The sequence below is a fragment of the Equus caballus genome, chromosome 20 (genome assembly GCF_041296265.1).
Source record: "Equus caballus isolate H_3958 breed thoroughbred chromosome 20, TB-T2T, whole genome shotgun sequence".
Classification (NCBI taxonomy): Eukaryota; Metazoa; Chordata; class Mammalia; order Perissodactyla; family Equidae; genus Equus; species Equus caballus.
The window spans coordinates 38,348,669-38,365,905 of NC_091703.1; the positions used below are offsets into that span (position 1 = coordinate 38,348,669).

General features: G+C 40.1%; 1 protein-coding gene across 3 annotated transcripts; it reads left to right on the forward strand.

The window, feature by feature from the left end:
- Positions 1–2,804: 2,804 nt before the first annotated feature.
- SNRPC (small nuclear ribonucleoprotein polypeptide C) lies at positions 2,805–15,581 on the forward strand. 3 transcript variants are annotated; one of them, XM_023624767.2, is made up of 7 exons: positions 3,049–3,169; positions 3,517–3,559; positions 8,017–8,125; positions 10,286–10,375; positions 12,225–12,329; positions 14,726–14,782; positions 15,228–15,581. In XM_023624767.2, exons 1-7 carry the CDS (start codon positions 3,162–3,164, stop codon positions 15,350–15,352), a joined length of 537 nt encoding a protein of 178 aa, XP_023480535.1. In that variant the 5' UTR covers positions 3,049–3,161; the 3' UTR covers positions 15,353–15,581. The 3 variants fall into 3 exon arrangements, with proteins under 3 accessions (XP_001498478.1, XP_023480535.1, XP_023480536.1); XM_023624768.2 differs by lacking the exon at positions 3,049–3,169 and adding an exon at positions 3,199–3,408; XM_001498428.6 differs by lacking the exon at positions 14,726–14,782 and having other exon boundaries at positions 2,805–3,169.
- The last annotated feature ends 1,656 nt before the right edge of the window (positions 15,582–17,237 follow it).

Consider the following 17,237-nt stretch of genomic DNA (forward strand, 5'->3'; position numbering starts at 1 on the left):
GAAAAAGCACTCTCACCGGCTGGCCTTGTGGTACAGTGGTTAAGTGTGCACGTTTCCCTTCGGCGGCCCGGGGTTCGCTGGTTCGGATCCCAGGTGCGGACATGGCACTGCGTGTCAAGCCATGCTGTGGTAGGTGTCCCACGTATAATGTAGAGGAAGATGGGCACGCATGTTAGCTCAGAGCCAATCTTCCTCAGCAAAAAGAGGAAGATTGGCGGCAGATGTTAGCTCAGGGCTAATCTTCCTCAAAAAAAAAAAAAGCACTCTCAGGTACAACTACAATGGAGGGTGATTTGGCAGTATTTTTCAAAATTACAAATGCAAAGCTCTTTAACCCAGTAATTTCACTTTTTCTACAAATTTATCCTACAAATATATTTGCATATGTACGAATTAACTATGCACTGCAACATCAATGTAATAGCAAAAGACAAGAAAGAATTTGTGTTCATTGATAGAGGCTGGTTAATAAATTGAGGTGTATCCATACAATGAAATACTATGCATTTGTAAAATAGAATCAGGAAACATACGTTTATGTTTGCATATGCATAGTCTATCTCTGGAAGGATATTTAAGAAACTGGTATTAGAGCTGTGGCTGGGGAACATATTCCTTTGTGCTTTTCTAATTTTCCACCATGTGTATTAGTTACCTATTCAAAAATAAATAAATAAAATACATTTTAAGCGTAAAATACCTAAGGAAAAAGTGAAATATTGTGAGTTTTTAAGACACCACACGAGTTCAAGGGCATTTCAAGCTCAGGTGAACCCTTGGGATTTTGACCCTAGACCTAGGGAAATGAGGGTAACAAATGAATTCTCTCAGTTGCCTGGAACACTCAGAAGAAAAGTGTGAAAAGCACTACTTTACAAGATAATAGGGCCCATGGGCAAGACATGGGGGAGATACCCCTTGGAACTTGGAGGTAAGATCCCCTCTGAGTCCTGGAAAACAGAAACCACTCTAGGTATTTAAAACAGAGAGAATTTAATTCAGAGAACTGGTTATATATGTGTTGGCAGATATAAAAAGTGAAACAGAGAACAGTGAAGTAGCCCAGAGATGAGCAAGAGCAAGAAGTTACTGGCACCCTTACACTGGAGGGACCCTTACACATGAAGGACATCATGTTACCAGAGCCCGGGGGCTGTGATCATCTGCTAGAAGTTGGAGCCAGGCAGGTAGGAGGAGACAGCCTGAGGTTGGGGGTGGGGTGAGAATACTCTGTTTTTTCCTTCAATCCCTCCAATCTCCAAAAGTGCCTCACATTGATAGAGCCCAGCAACTCAGCCTGGCGGCCAAACAGCATAGGAGTCCAGACCACGCAGCCTTCATGTCAGCCCACCACCACTATACTGAAAAGATAAAGAGGAAAGATGACGAACAGGTTTGAGGCAAAATGGGTCCAGATCAGCACAGGGAGAAATTAGGGAAAAATCAAAACATAATTAATGAACCCATTCCCTTGAGAAGAATCGACTCAGGGTGCCTGCACAAAGGTGGGTTTCTAGAACTGCAATGTTAAGACCCAGACAGTACCCCCTCACATGTCCTTTATAGCTGGTTTGTCCAAACTAGGATCTAACCCTGGACAATACGCTACATCTGGTTGTTTTGTCTCTTAAAATATTTTAATCTGGAATGACACCTTTTCTTGACTTTGTGAAAGAGGCCAGTTGTCCTGCAGAATGTCCCACCTTTTCAATCTGTTTGCTGCCTTTTGCTTTCCTCTACTTTATCCTATAAACTTGATCAGATCCAAGTTAAACATTTTTGGTAAGAACACATCACAGTTGATAGTGTCTACTTAATGTTGGCATCTCAGCAGGAGACACATAATATCTGATTGTTCCATTAATAATGCTAAGATTTACTCTATTAGAGTGGTAAAGGCCTGACAACTTCATTGTGCAGCTAACTTTTCTTTTAAGACCAGGAAGTAATCTTTGTGGTACAGTTAATCTTGTTAGAGTGCAGTTTCCTCATCTGAAATGCGAATAATACTGGGTATTGAATAGATAAAATAAATTAATGCACTTAAAGCACCTAGGACATGGTAAACATTCAAATAAAGTAGCAATCATTATTATTTTGGTTGCAACTCCACTATCAGAGAATGTGGAGTAGGAGAATCAAAAGTCTCTCCTCCAGTTCCTAATACTTATATCTGTTTTCTGAAGGAGGAGTGAGGCCATTTTGGAATCTGATAGAGCAGGCTGGAAGTTTGGTGGTGTTGCTAGAACAGGTTATTTCTGTGGACAAGTTACTTCTATCAGTTTCCTCCAGTCTAAAGATAGCTGCCACGTGTGGAGGGCTTAGTATATACAGACATTGTACTAAACACTTTACAAGCATTTCCACATTTAATTCTGCCTTAAACCCCACAAGTAAGAATTATTACCCATATTTTTCAGACGAGGAAACTGAAGCTCAGAAAAATGAAATAACTTGTGCAAGCAGCACAGCTAGAAAGCTGTGAGACGGGACTCGAAACTGAGGATCCTACTATCTCCTGTGGTTAATGAGACTCAAAAAAGCGACGGTATGTAAATAGCTTGCGCCTGGCTTTACTGCCTTAAGAAACTCATTATTTCTCAGTTGTCACCTCCCCAGCAAGCTTTTCTGACTGTCTTGCTTAAAGCTGAACTCCCCTCTTCCCTGCTTCATTTTCCCCCTCTCCCCCAGTACTTGGCTCCACCTAACCTGCTACATATTGACTTTATCATTGTTCTCCCCAATTCGAATGTCAACTCCATGAGGGCAAGGATTTTTGTTTTGGTCACTGCTGTCTTCTCAGCATTAATAACAGTGCCTAGCACAGAGCAAGCAATCATTAGATATTTGTTGACAGAATGAATAACAGGCTTCCGGAAGCGTCCAGTCAAGATGAAACAGAAGCGGATTGAACCTAAGGCACCCTTGTTCCTCCCGGTTCCCGCCTTCCTATAGGTGGAGGGAAGGGAAAGGAAAGCCCCGCCCCTCGCTCGCCTTAGATGCGAGTAAAGCCTTCGCAGCGCAGCGCGGGAAGCGGATTGGACGACCCGGTAGGGTTTCTGAAGTCGCGCGTGACTCGTCGGTTTCTCGGCGTCGGCGCTTGCTGTGTGCGTCACTTCCGGGCGGCGCGGAACGGAGTGGTTAACGGCCTGTAGAGCACCATGCCCAAGTGAGTGGGGCCTGAATCTGGGGGTGTTCGCAGTTAAGGTCATGAATTGTGGCCCCGTGGGGGGAGCGCAGAGCCAGTTCTGGCCCTTGAAGCCTCTGGGGAAGCGCGAGGGTCTGGGGGCGGGAGGGAGACCGGAAGCTCTAGATACCCTTTTTAGAGTGTGGCGGTCGGCTCCGCGTAAGGCAACAAAAAAGCCTGATTTATGTCAGGACGCTCTGTTTGACGTCTTCGAATCCTGAGTAGGTCTTTTATTTTATTTTTACCTTCAAAGAACAGCACTTCGGTGGGTGGGCATCTACTAAGTGGTTGTCACCTTCTCTTTTTCTCTACCTTCCATCTCTTTCCAGGTTTTATTGTGACTACTGCGATACATACCTCACTCATGACTCTGTAAGTAGTGTTTTCAATTTCGAAAAATGTTATATGTAATAAATTAGGGTTTTCTTAAGGTGTAAGTTTGTGCTTTTCATCTTGCTGAGGTTTAAGCGCTACTGCTTAGAGAAAATAATTTGGGGTGTTTTTCTCCCCACCCTTCCTGGAACTGTCTTCATAATTTGAAGTTATTAGTCTTCCAGTAGTGAGTGTTTTCAGTGGAAATCCAAAATAATAAAGCTGATTGATTAAATTGGAAAGAAAGGCCTAAATTTGAAAGTGGCTACTTTGATTAAAAACTGCTTAACAAATAATAACAGCAACTAAGATTGAATATTTACTGTGTGTCAGGCAGTGTTGCAGATGCTTTACATGTGTCATCGTGTTTAATGCTCATGATAATCCTATGAGGTTAGTATTATCTCCATTTTACAGAGGAGGAATCTGAGGCAGAGTGTGGACAAATAACTGACTGGATGTTGCAAAACCAGTAAGTTGAATAGAGCTGGAAGATAGGCCTAGCAGTCTAACTCCAGAGCTTCTATACCAGCAGCTCTCAAGCTTCCTGTCTCATGGTCCTGTTATACTCTTAAAAATTACTGTTATGTATAAACAAAAAATTAGTGAGTTATGTCTATTAATACTTGCTGTATTTGAAATTAAAATTTCATTAAAAAATACTTAGTAATTTAAAAGTAACAATAACAGACTTTTTACTTATAACGCAAATAACATTTTAACAGTGAAAGATAAATGTTTTCCAAAACAAAAATTTTAGTATGAAGAATGATATTTTTTTAAGAAGAATTTCTTTTTTTTTAAGATTGGCCCTGAGCTAACATCTGTTGACAGTCTTACTCTTCTTCTTGCCCCCAAAGCACCCAAGTACATAGTTGTGTGTTCTAGTTATAGGACCTCCTAGTTCTGCTGTTTGGGATTCTGCCTCAGCATGGCTTGATGAGCGGTGCTAGGTCCGCGCCAGGATCCGAACCGGTGAAACCCCGGGCCACCGCAGTGGAGTGTGCAAACTTAGCCAGCCGGCCACAGGGCCAGCCCCTTGAATGGCATTGTTTTAACATTTTTTGGAAACCTCTTTATGTCTGACTTAATGGAAGATGGCTAGATTCTCGTCCTCTGCATTAAATTTGTTGCACTGTGTTGTTTTGGTCAAATTATTTGAAGAATCCAGCTTCACATGGATATATAGTTGAAAAGAAGAGAATTTTAATAGCCTTTTTAGATAATTATGAGTGTTCTTTAATACTTTATATTACTGTACCAAAATCCAACACGTGGTTAATTGCAGTATGGAATCTGAAACCATATCAAACTTTCCACACTCTGTTACATTAAAATTCACTGGTCTGTCTTGCACTTCGAGTGGATCTTTTATTATGTATGATTTTGTAACATGCTTTGGTCATTTGGAAAATATTGGTTTACTCAGTTATGCAGGTGTTCTAAGTGGTGACACGTTTAACTATGTAATATAAAAAGTCAGTCGTTAATGTCATAGTCTAATCAGAAACGGCTTTTACGTATTGGGAGACTGACAAGCTCATGGTGGCAGACCAGGTTTTCTGAAATTCTAATTTGTCTTTGAAAGCTTAAACTTTATCATTGGCAACAAATACTATCTATTGTTTTCCTTGAAGTGACAGGCTCACTTCATTTATCTTTGAGAAGTTTGAATAACCAGTTTGTTTCTCAATTGGTTTCAAGTAAAAATGATGTTCTGTCAGTGAAGCAGCTGGTAGAGCTCACAACTTGAACAATTGCATGCCTGCTTTTCCTTGAAATAGCATTATATTTTGGCATGCAGCAGAAGCGCTTTGTATTTACTTCCCATTTGTCACCTAAATATTAAAAAGACATGAACTCAAAGGTTGAGATTTAATAAAATTAATAATTTTACTGCTTCATCAAGGTGTCTTAGTGAAACTGGCCTTTTTCCCCCTGTAAATACATGAGATTGAAAAATACAGTGATCACTAATGCATTGGGTTGTCATTGCCTTGATTCATTCTAAAGTGCCAGGAGTTTCGCACCATCAGTGCAAATGTCATTACAGTGAAAAAGGAAAGTAATGGCTTAGTTTTATTATGAAATTACTTTGACCTTGCAGACCCCCTGAAAGGTGGTTCTAAGACACCGTTGGGTATCTGTGGGCCACACCTTGAGAACTGCAGCTCTCTACCTTTCTACCTGTGCAGAAACCCGATTAAATCAGAACTCTTGGTTATTTTCATCTTGAGTAGTAGCTGCAGGAACCTAGCCAATGATTTCTTTGTTTTCACTTCATTTGGAATTCTTTCTAACACACAGCCAGATGTAGTTCAGCATTAGTGTATTTGTGGAACATGTTAGTAGGGCAGTTCCTCTTGAAGAAAAATAGTTCTGAATAGTATTATAGGTCGTCCCGGAGGAGACCCCCTCCATTAAGTTGGTATTGGTGGTAGCGTGCCTGTAGATCCCCAGTCTTGTTCTTGTTTTGTTTTTTCTCTAATCTCCTCTCTAGGTCAAACACCTAGTCATAATTTTCTGAAGTTGTTAGTAGGAGACTATGCCTTTCTATCCTTTTTCAGCACTAGATTGTCGTATACCCACTCATCTTGCTGATGTCAGAATTCAGAGAATTGAAATGTCCCTCTTTATAATAAGTGTCTACGAGAAACATCAGGAATCCTTGTAATACTGTTGTTCTATCATGATATCCTGTGAAAACAGTAGGAAATTTCCATGATGGTTGAAGCAATTCCCTGTGGTCGACTTTGAAATGTACAAAACATTCAGTGCTGTAATTTTTGAACTTTTGCTTGTTCTTGGGCATAATTTTGTTATTACGCTTAAGGCTTCCTTGTTGTGTTAGTGTCAGCAGTGGTTTGGGAGACAGGGAAAGACAGTCTTTGTTCACGTAGCGTTGGTCATGTCTGCTGCTGCTGAAGCAGTCCTATGAGGAGCGGGTATACCAGTAGGAGGTAAGTAGGCAGCCATGAGGAGCGTCTGAATGAGACCCGGATTCCAGGCCTTGGCTTCCTGTTTACCAGCTCTGTGTTTTGAGACAAGTCCTTAAGCATAAATAGAAGATAATAATCTTGTGATTTTTTTCCATCAATTTTGTTGAGTTGTAATTTGTGTTCAGTTAAATGCACACATTTTAAGTGTCCAGTTTGATGACGTGTCAAATGATTACACCTTGATGTATATATACATCAAGATAGAGAACATTTCCATCATCTCAGAAAGTTCCCTCGTATTCCTTTGCAATCTCCTGCACCCCTGGCCCCTGCTGATCTGGTTTTTATTACTAAAGATCAGTATTACTGATTTTAAAGCTTGATATGAATGGACTCTTACAGTATATACTCTGTGTATGTGTGTCTCATTTCTTTTGCTTGGCATGTGTTTGAGAGTCATCCACTTTGCATGTAGCAGTGATAAGTTCTTTCTGATTAGTAGTCCATTGTACTGTGCACTTGTGATTTTTATAAAGATTGAGACACTGTTTGTAAAGTACGTAGCATGGTGTCTGGCTCATTGTAAATGTTAACTTAAAAAAACAAAAGATTAAGTGTGTAGAGTCTATTATATGTCAGTTTTACCTCAATAAAACTGTTTAAAAAAGAACAGGGTGCTGGCCCCGTGGCTGAGTGGTTAAGTTCACGTGCTCTGCTTCGGCAGCCCAGGGTTTTGCCAGTTTGGGTCCTGGGCACGGACATGGCACCGCTCATCAGGCCACATTGAGGTGGTGTCCCACATGCCACAATTAGAAGGACCCACAACTCAAATATACAACTATGTACTTGGGGGATTTGGGGAGAAGAAGCAGTAGGAAAAAAAAAAGATGGGTAACAGTTGTTAGCTCAGGTCCCAGTCTTAAAAAAAAAAAAGGAACAGAAGGATTAGTAGGGTAGAGACAAAGGTCAGGATGTGATCGTATAGAGTCTATATTCTAGAGTCATAGTCCTTTAAAAGAATATATTCTGATAAACGGTGTTATTTAAATGTAGGTAAGCCAGGTTATTTTGCCAGGAAATGACCTAAGAAAGGGCATTAAAACGGCATTGTGTTCTAGATCAGGGGTTTGCAAACTTTTTCTTAAAGTGTCAGATTGTAATTATTTTAGGTTTGTGAACTATATGGTCTTTTTGCAATTACTCTGATGTTGTAGAGAGAAGATATAGACAATACATGAACCAATGAATGTGGCTGTGTTCCAGTACTTTTTTTTTTTTTTTTTTTTTTTACAAAATCTGGTGGCTGGCCCATGGGCCATAGTTTGCTGACCCCTGGTTTAGATAATAAATATAGTAGATAAATTACCACAATACATTGTTGGATAATGTTTACAAGTGATGCTTTAGCACTGAGCTAAAGCTGCTGAAGGTGGCCAGGCTACCTATGTAAAGGTAAGGCTTTATAAAATTTCTAGTTTTGAAAGTGTGTTTCTGTGACATGACGTTTTTGTTTTACAGCCATCTGTGAGAAAGACACACTGCAGTGGTAGGAAACACAAAGAGAATGTGAAAGACTACTATCAGAAATGGATGGAAGAGCAGGCTCAGAGCCTGATTGACAAAACAAGTATGTTTCAGTCTCCTGTTCTGATGTGGTAGAATGGTCCCATTCTTTCTTGTCCCTGTCTCTGTTGCTTTTCACAGAAGCAACTCATTCTGAATGGTAAATAGGAGCATTCTGGTGTGTTGAATGAAAGAAGGGGAAGGTCATTGGTTTCCCAGGGATATATGAACACATTAATATTAATTATTGGGGTTAGATCAATCAGTTATTGGTTAGACTGGGAAGTTGGGTAGAGAAGAATGAGTTGCCTAATACTTTTTATTGATGTGGACCAGATTTTGTAGCAAATTTATATAAAACCTCCTTTGTCGTGATCCATAGTTTTTAGGACTGTTTTCCTGTTAGAGTAGGAAAAGGTTGGGGGTGGGTTTGTAGGTATCTTCGAAGAGTTTGAGAGACTTTGAGTTTCTTATTCTTTGTAGTCCTGGCAAAGATAACTGATCAAAAAGGAAGTAACTGATGTGCTAGAATAGTCTGGGTATGCTTTGGACTCCTGTGGTACCTGCCATACTCTTTGTTTAGGAACGCTTTTGTTGTTTAGGCTAGTTGAGTCCAAGTCACTGACAGAAGGACATGTTGCCTTTCTACGTTAGATCATCCTGGTGTATTCGAAATGTGGCCTTTTTTAAACCAATTATTGTACTCAGAGCTGGCAGGCAAATGTGGACTTTGTGATGTGATTTTTTTCAAAAAAGCCAAACTATTATGGAAAATTCCAAACAAAGTAGAAGTTTAATGAATGAACCTCCATGGCTGCTCCTGCCCCTGTTCCCTTCACCCGGCTGCAGCAGTCTTGTTTTATGTATACCACGGTTCTCAGACTTAGCACTGTTGACTTTGGGGGCCAGATAATTCTTTGTTGTGGGGGCTGTCCTCTGCATTGTAGGATGTTCAGCAGCAGCCCTAACATCTGCCCACTAGATACCAGTAGCAATTCTCAGTTGTGACAACTAAAAATATCTCCAAGCATTGCCCAGTGTCCCCAGGGGGGCAAAATTGCCCCTGATTGAGAGCCACTGAATATCTTCATCTACTCCCTTTCTCTCTCCTGGATTATTAAGGAGCAAATCTCAGAGATAGTCTCATTTCATTTGAAAAAATAAATTACGTTTTTTTTCTCTATTTGAGAAGATGTTAGAAATTTCTTAGTATTAATAGTTAACATTATATTCGTTTAGTTATTTTTCATATGCAGCAGAAGAGTTTAGGATGAGTAAGCATTTTTGATGGAAGACTTTTGGAGGAGAGGAGGGGAGTCCTCAGGGACACACCTCATCATGGCCATGATTGTGTTGATATTGAGTCTGCTACTGAGCCAATGGCTTAGCCACTTCCTCTTCAGTCTTTATAAGCTGTCCTTGTACACAGAGTGTGGGAGGTGCCTTTTTGACTGGAAAAGCTCTTATTGGGATATGATTCCTTATAGAGTACAGGCTCTAGTCAGAGGACTATAAATAGCTGTTCCTAAATCTCTGCTCTACGTCAGTTCTTTGGATCTGGTTCTTATTAATTATCAGTGATTTACCTGAGTGATTTGACCTCCTTTGCCCTGGTAGGGTGGAGCGGAGTGGGGTTGTGCCTGGGCTGTGGACTGCATGAATTAGGTAGGGCTTACATTCAGGAATAGACTTTATGAGTGTGTATTTAGTATTTATTTATGATTCCTTTCTAAAACAAAATATAAATGATCTTCAATTTCTTTTGTTTTCATTTGTGTCTCATATTGTCTGAAAGAAAAATTAAAAGTTGATTGTATTGGACATTTTTTAAGATCATAATCCGCCTCAGAGCAGGCTCTTGCTTTGAGATCTTTGTTCCTTTCACATCTCTTAGCTCAGTGCCTTAATTTCAAAACTGGTAAACCAAGATGGTGTGTTGTTTTGACTCAGAACAGCATGTATAGGAAGGATAGAAGTTTTACTAAGCTTGGCCTTTGGGCAGGTATTGCACATTTTTCAAACAAAACTATGAATGATTTGAATTGGTTACAAACCACATCTGTATTAAAGATACGTGCTTCTCTTTGGTAAGACATTGATAGGTGGGAGGTTTTCACTCCAATCTCCCAGAATTAACTCAGCCAAAGAAAGTGATTATTTTAGTAAATGGGTTGTTGAATTCTTATTCACTGTGTGTGCTTTTTTTTTCTCACTCTCTCCAAAGCCGCTGCATTTCAACAAGGAAAGATACCTCCGACTCCATTCTCTGCTCCTCCTCCTGCAGGGGCAATGATCCCACCTCCTCCTAGTCTCCGTAAGTTTATGAAGTTTTTATCTTAAGGGGTGTAACTGGGCAGATTATCTTTTTTTGGGTGAGGAAGCTTGGCTCTGAGCTAACATTCGTTGCCAGTCTTCCTCTTTTTGTTTGAGGAAGATTGTCACTGAGCTAACATCTGTGCCAATCTTCCTCTATTTTTTGTGGCTGGCTGCCACAGTGTGGCTTGATGAGCAGTGCTAGGTCCGCACCTGGGATCCGAAGCTGCGAACCCTGGGCTGCTGAAGCAGAGTAGGCAAACTTAACCATGACACCACTGGGCTGGCCCCCAGGTTATTTTTTGATTTTGCTAGATTATCTCACAGTTGGCTTTCAAATGCTCATTGAATGAATACATAGATAGTAATAGAAAACAACTTTAGTGGTATAATTTCTGAAGGATCTTTAGAGTTATCTTCTGATTGCATTATTAGTAGGATATTGTATTTGTGGCATCCCAGGCATGGATCTGAGACAGATTCAGTGGAAAGCTCAGAATGTACCTGTGATTAGATGAGCTCATATATGAAGAGGTATTGCTGAGTACATTATTTATTGTTGCGAACACAACACTGGAGGATTGAAGTAGCTGGTAAACTCCTCAGTCTTTCTTCCTATTTTCTAACCTACCTAATACCAATATATGTATCTTGTGAATGATGGGAATTGGATAGTCGAAAGTGAAGTAGATCAAAGGTCTCTTCTCTTTGGAGTTTTGCTGTTTCTGCATGGCAGACAGGAGGAGATTGAGTAACTAGGTTTTAAGTTCTTTGACTTTCCTGGGAGGGTTCAGATTGAAATTAAACTCAGACCTAAACTCAATCCTATGAGTAATCATGGGTATAAATACATTTCTCTGTATTCTCTGTAGGCTGTTTATAATATTTGCACACTAATGCAGGTGGACCGCTCATGGCCCACCAAAGCCTTCCTGGGCTTCTGCCATCCTGGGACCTGGTCAGGTCTCTGCTCACAGCAGCTCCCAGGTCACCTCTCTCTCTCTATCCTGACTGGCTGGCACTCAAGTCCACTATTATTATTATTATTATTATTATTATTTAGTGAGGAAGATTGGCCCTGAGCTAACATCTATTGCCAATCTTTCTTCTTTTTGCTTGAGGAAGATTGTCCCTGAGCTAACATCTGTGCTAGTCTTCCTCTACTTTGTATGTGAGATGCTGCCACAGCATGGCTTGACAAGCAGTGTATATCTCTGTGCCCAGGATCCAAACCTCTGAACCCTGGGCCACTGAGGGGAGCATGCAAACTTAACCACCGTGCCACCGGGCCAGCATCTCAACTCCATTATTTTTAACAGCAGAGGTCTATGGTATGAATGTACCGTAATTCACCTCACCTTTTCTTGTTGTTGGACATGTAAGTTGTTCCAAATTGTTGCTATTGTAAATGATACTGTTAGGAATACTTCTGCATATACATGTTTGTATTTCCAAAGAATCTTTTAAACCTAGGTTTTGATTTTTTTTTTCTTAAAGATCTGAAATTAGGTACTTGCGGCTTATGTACATCAGCTTTTTTCTTAGGAGCTCTGCAGAAGGTATAATACCCCCTTTTTAAAAATTAAACTCTCTTAGAATTTTTTTAACCTGAGGAGCCTGACTTAATTTTATACTTCTATCTAGGCAGGCTTGTTCTTGCTTTTTGGTCATAGAGTAACTGAAGATTTGTGGCATGCTGATTTTTTTGAATCTTCTGTTAGAAAAGAAACCATGAGGAGTCTTTTGTTACAGAATTTGGACCAGATCATAAGACCCTATTTGTTTCATTAAGAACAGAAAATGGTAATATATAAGTATATCTTAACCTCAGGCCCCATTCTTTATTTCAGCGGGTCCTCCTCGCCCTGGTATGATGCCAGCACCTCATATGGGAGGTCCGCCCATGATGCCAATGATGGGTCCTCCTCCTCCTGGGATGATGCCAGTGGGACCTGGTAAGTTTGAATCTCTTTCCTTCTAGGATGCTCCATTGTCTTGTAATTCTCCATTTAAATGGAATTCTTAATTAGCTGTCTAAATGTGTTATTGCAACAAATTACATTTGGTGAATCTGTAATGATAAAGAAAAAGAAATATTTGGTTTATCACTCTAATTGGATGGTATCCAAAGAGCATGTGCTACTAAAAGCGGGGTAAGGCTGCCTCTTTTTTTCTTCTTCTCCCTCCCTCCTGTTTCCTTGACTTCTCCTGACTTGTGGCCTTTTATAACGAAGAGAAAGATAGATGAGCTTGTTCCGCTGGAGGATAGAGGGAAGGGTGGATATATACTTGTGCTGCTACTTTTCTCAGTTTTGATTTGGAACAGAGCTACCTCCTATTGCTGATTTAGTCTTGCAGCTTAACTAGGCCAAATTAGTACATGAAAAGGGTCTTAGGCGTGGTAGTCTTTTATTCAGGACGGGGGAAAAAAACTTACACCTCAAGCATTTTAACATAAACTTAAATGTACATTAATTTGCAAATTTTTCTGATACTTTGTCAGGGCCGTTGCTTTGAGAACGAGTCTCCTAATTGGAACACCATATACTTCTTGCATGAACCAATAAACTACCCATAATGCATCCTTTACCAGCTGTAGTTTCATTTTCTTTGAAGTGGTTAGAGACCTTGTGAGGCACTCTAGTTCCAGTCTTTTATGATCGTCTCACCTACCAAATCTGTGAGCACCTTTTAGGGATGATTTGCCTCAGTCTAAGTATCAACTTAGTTTTAGAGAAGCAGTTGTTTTTTCACACTCATATTTTGTTGGTTTGAAGAATAAATTATGTAATTAGAGTAAATACAGCTGACATGAGAAGCCTACAATTCAGCTGGTAAGACAAGGTGCAAAGAAAGGTATAAGAGTTGCTTCCCAGCCAGAAGCATTCAGTGTGCTTGCTGTGGCTATCACTTAGAGGGGTGGGAGAGTATAGATAAAAAGAGTTCCTGCCTTACTGGCTTGTGAACCCAAAACACATTCAAAGTGACTTGGATGGCTTCTTTTGCATTCTTAAATCAGGGTCACAAATTCAAATTCCTGGAGGGGTTAGGGTTGTGGTGACTGGGGAATATATGACATCTAAAGAAGGCTTCTAGAACTCAGCTTCAGCCTGTGGTTGACATTTGAGAATGCAGGCTTGGTGTTTCCACTTCTCCACTTATATTGTCTTTAACGAGGATAAAATAGTAAGATTATGGAATTTGCATTAAAATAATTGAGTATTTGGGGGTTGGGCAGGGATAAGAATGGATGGGGATAAGATAAACAAAGTTGGCCATGGGTGGATGATTGTGAAAGCTGGATGATGGGTACATGGATGTTCATTATACTTTTTTCCTATTCTTGTGGATGTTTGGACATTTCCACAATAAAAAGTTGAAAAAAGGAATCTAGACTGACTTATTAGTAATTAGACTTATTAGTTGCCAACTAATTAAAATTAAATGCACTTTGGAGACCAAAGAAAACAAGTTTATAGGTCCCTTGTTTTCAATCTTTGGTCTAGATCAGTTTTCTCTAAGAAATGCTGAATATAGGTTATGCTATGCTGGGATTTTTTAATAAGATATTTATAAGTTTAGTATTCACTGTTCTTGTTGAAATTGATCTTAAAAAAATTCTGTACCTGTTGGATTTTGTGTCTTTTATATACTTGTATTTTACTTTTTGTGATAGGCTATATTCAGATGTGAATATAGTTTTCTCTTGAACCATTTATTGCAAGCCTTTAATCAAAACGATTTACTTAAAAATAAATAGGTAAAATTTTATTTTTTCCTTTTTGCTGAGGAAGATTAGCTCTGAGCTAACATCTGTTGGCAGTCTTCCTCTTTTTTTGCTTGAGGAGGACTAGCCCTGAGCTAACAACATCCATGCCAGTCTTCCTCCACCTTATATGTGGGTCGCTACCACAGCATGGCTGACAAGTGGTGTAGGTCCGTGCATGGGATCTGAACCTGCAAACCCAGCCGCCAAAGTGGAGCACGCTGAACTTAACCACTAGGCCACAGGGCCTGCCCCCTAAAATTTGATGTTTAGAAAGACAATATGTAACATGAAAATGAGGCATAATAGAATGAATACCTGTGAACCCAACACCCAGCTGAGGAAGTAGAACATTACCAGTTCTGTGAAACTGCCTGTGTTCCTCCCCATCCTCCACCTCTCTGCTTGCCCTCCCTTCCCTGGCTCATTTATTTGGCTGATGTATTGATGAGACACTTTAAAAAATTCATTAATACTTCCTAAAATGCGTTAGAAAAATCAGATTTTTGTGTGTGTGCTGATTGTTATAAATCACATTATTGCCTGTTATTTTTCTTGACTTGAGCTAAGTATGGTTACTGACAGGTTCCCAGCATGGGCCTCCTGCTCACCTTTCCTACAGCTCCGACCAAACGCTTAGTGGTAAGACTGTCCTCTGTGCCTGTGTACATCCATGAATAGCTCCTGGTTATATGGTGGATAGAGCTAATTAAAAGAGCTGACTGAATAACATGTGACTTAGTTGAGAATTTCCCTGAGTGAGTAAAAAAGATCAGTTTAGGGAACTAGTATCTGGAAAGCAGTGGTGGTTTCTGGCAAACAGTCTATTAATAGTTTCCCCCTTACTATCATTAGATCATGATTCCCATATGGTTCTTGTGTTGACCTTTTTGTTTTTTGTTTGAGAATGTCTAAGTAATTGACAGATGTGATGGATTTGTTGCATTTCTTCTGTCCAGTATGTCTTTTTTCCAGCATTTTGCAGGGGGGGCTACTTTTTTGTCTTTAATTAGAAAGTCCCATCAAGCTCTCTCATAAGTAGTATTTTCTGACTCTCCTTTTTCCTTTTCTTTATTTTGTCCTGTAGCTCCTGGAATGAGGCCACCTATGGGAGGCCACATGCCAATGATGCCCGGGCCCCCAATGATGAGACCACCTGCCCGTCCCATGATGGTACCCACTCGTCCAGGAATGACTCGACCAGACAGATAAGGAGAGAGGGGAGCCTCTTTCTATCGTTTTATATTACTTGTTCTACTTCACCAGGAGATCATGGTGCTGTGACTCTGGGTGTTTTCTCACAGCCTGACAAGGAAGACTTGCTCCCTATCCCATCAAAGAGAGAATCATTTTGGAGGGGAGTGGTGGGACAAAAAAAGCAGCGGTTTTCATTTGTATTGTGAAATGTGAAAATAAAATTGTCAGCTCTTTTAGTTAAAAATGTGTTCCTTTTTTTCTCTCCTCTGTATTCTTCGTGTATTATAAAGGAGATGAAGCATTTCAGTTGTGTTTCTCTGGCTCATTCTCTCTTTAGCATGCCCTCTGCATGACATTCTTTTCCCTTAGCTATAGAGTAGATCCTTTTGGGCACCCTGCCTTTATTTAGTAAAGTTCTCTTGTACAAGACTTGGGTAAATCTCACACTTGTAGAGCTTTTGTTGATTAAAATAATAAACAGCACAGTTGGTTAATTTTTCATGTGAATACTACTTTGTCTAGTAAGTGAAAGATTTTAAGTCTTTTATGCTGAAGTAGGGAAAAAGACTTCACAGTGAATGCATGTCAGCCAAAAATGGCAAGAATTGCCTTAACTTCAGCTTCTTCTTTCTCTCAGCTCCTCTTTTTCTTGGGTTTCAAATAATCAGAAAACTTTCCTTTTTTTTTTGAGGAAGATTAGCCCCGAGCTAACTGCTGCCAGTCCTCCTCTTTTCGCTGAGGGAGACTGGCCCTGAGCTAAGATCCGTGCCCATCTTCCTCTACTTTATCTGTGGGACGCCTACCACAGCATGCCAGCTTGCCAAGTGGTGCCATGTCTGCACCCAGGATCCGAACCAGTGAACCCAGGCTGCTGAAGCGGATTGTGTGCACTTAACCGCTGCGCCACCAGGCCGGCCCCAGAAAACTTTCTAATAGCCATGGTAAAATTATACAGATTTCCATGGTATACAAGGTGTCTTCAGACTATCATTGTTATATCACTGGGCTAACGTAGAATTTTTCAGAGAAGCACCTAGGAAGTAAACCATTGGCTTTGGTTCATGTTTAGCTCAGTGTAAAATCTAAACTCCTATTTCACATTGAAAATGGGAGTGAAAATTGTTATAACCTCCAGGGAGGGCAACTTGGCAATATCTGTCAGAATTACAATACCTATATTCTTTGACATAGCATTTCCACATCTAGGAATTTATCCTCTAGATAGACTTGCACATGTGCTAAATGACAAGATTATGCATTGCAGCAAAAGACTGGAAATAACATAGATATCCAGTGAAAGGGGAATGATTTGTTAAGTATGATATATCCACAAAATGGGATATACCATGCAGATTAAAACAGAATAAGGAAGCTCTACGTACTAATGGGGAAAGATCTCCAAGACACACATTGTTCTGCACCTCAGTTTATTCACATAACAATGTATTGTTCACTGCTGTCCTTTTTTAAAGGAAATATCCGTATGTGCCTGTGTATGCTTAAAGGATCTCTGGAAGGGCAGATAAGCAACTGGTAATATTGGTTGCTCATGAAGGATGAATGGTTGGCTAGAGGACAGGGATGAAGGAGAAAGCCTTGTCACCTTTTTGTAGCGTTTGGATTTTGAATCATTGTTTAAAAAACACGACAAATCACCTTTGCCACCTGAGGTTGTTGTTATAGTGATGTTATGGCAGAGGGTGCCCTAAACCAGCAGTTTACAACCTGGTTGATGATCAGAATCATGGGGGACCTTTTTCAAACTAAAGATTCCAGATTTTATTTTATTTTTTTTCCTTAAAGATTGGCACCTGAGCTAACAACTGTTGCCAATCTTTCTGTTTTTCTCTCTGCTTTTTCTCCTCAAATCCCCCCAGTACATAGTTGTATATTTTAGTTC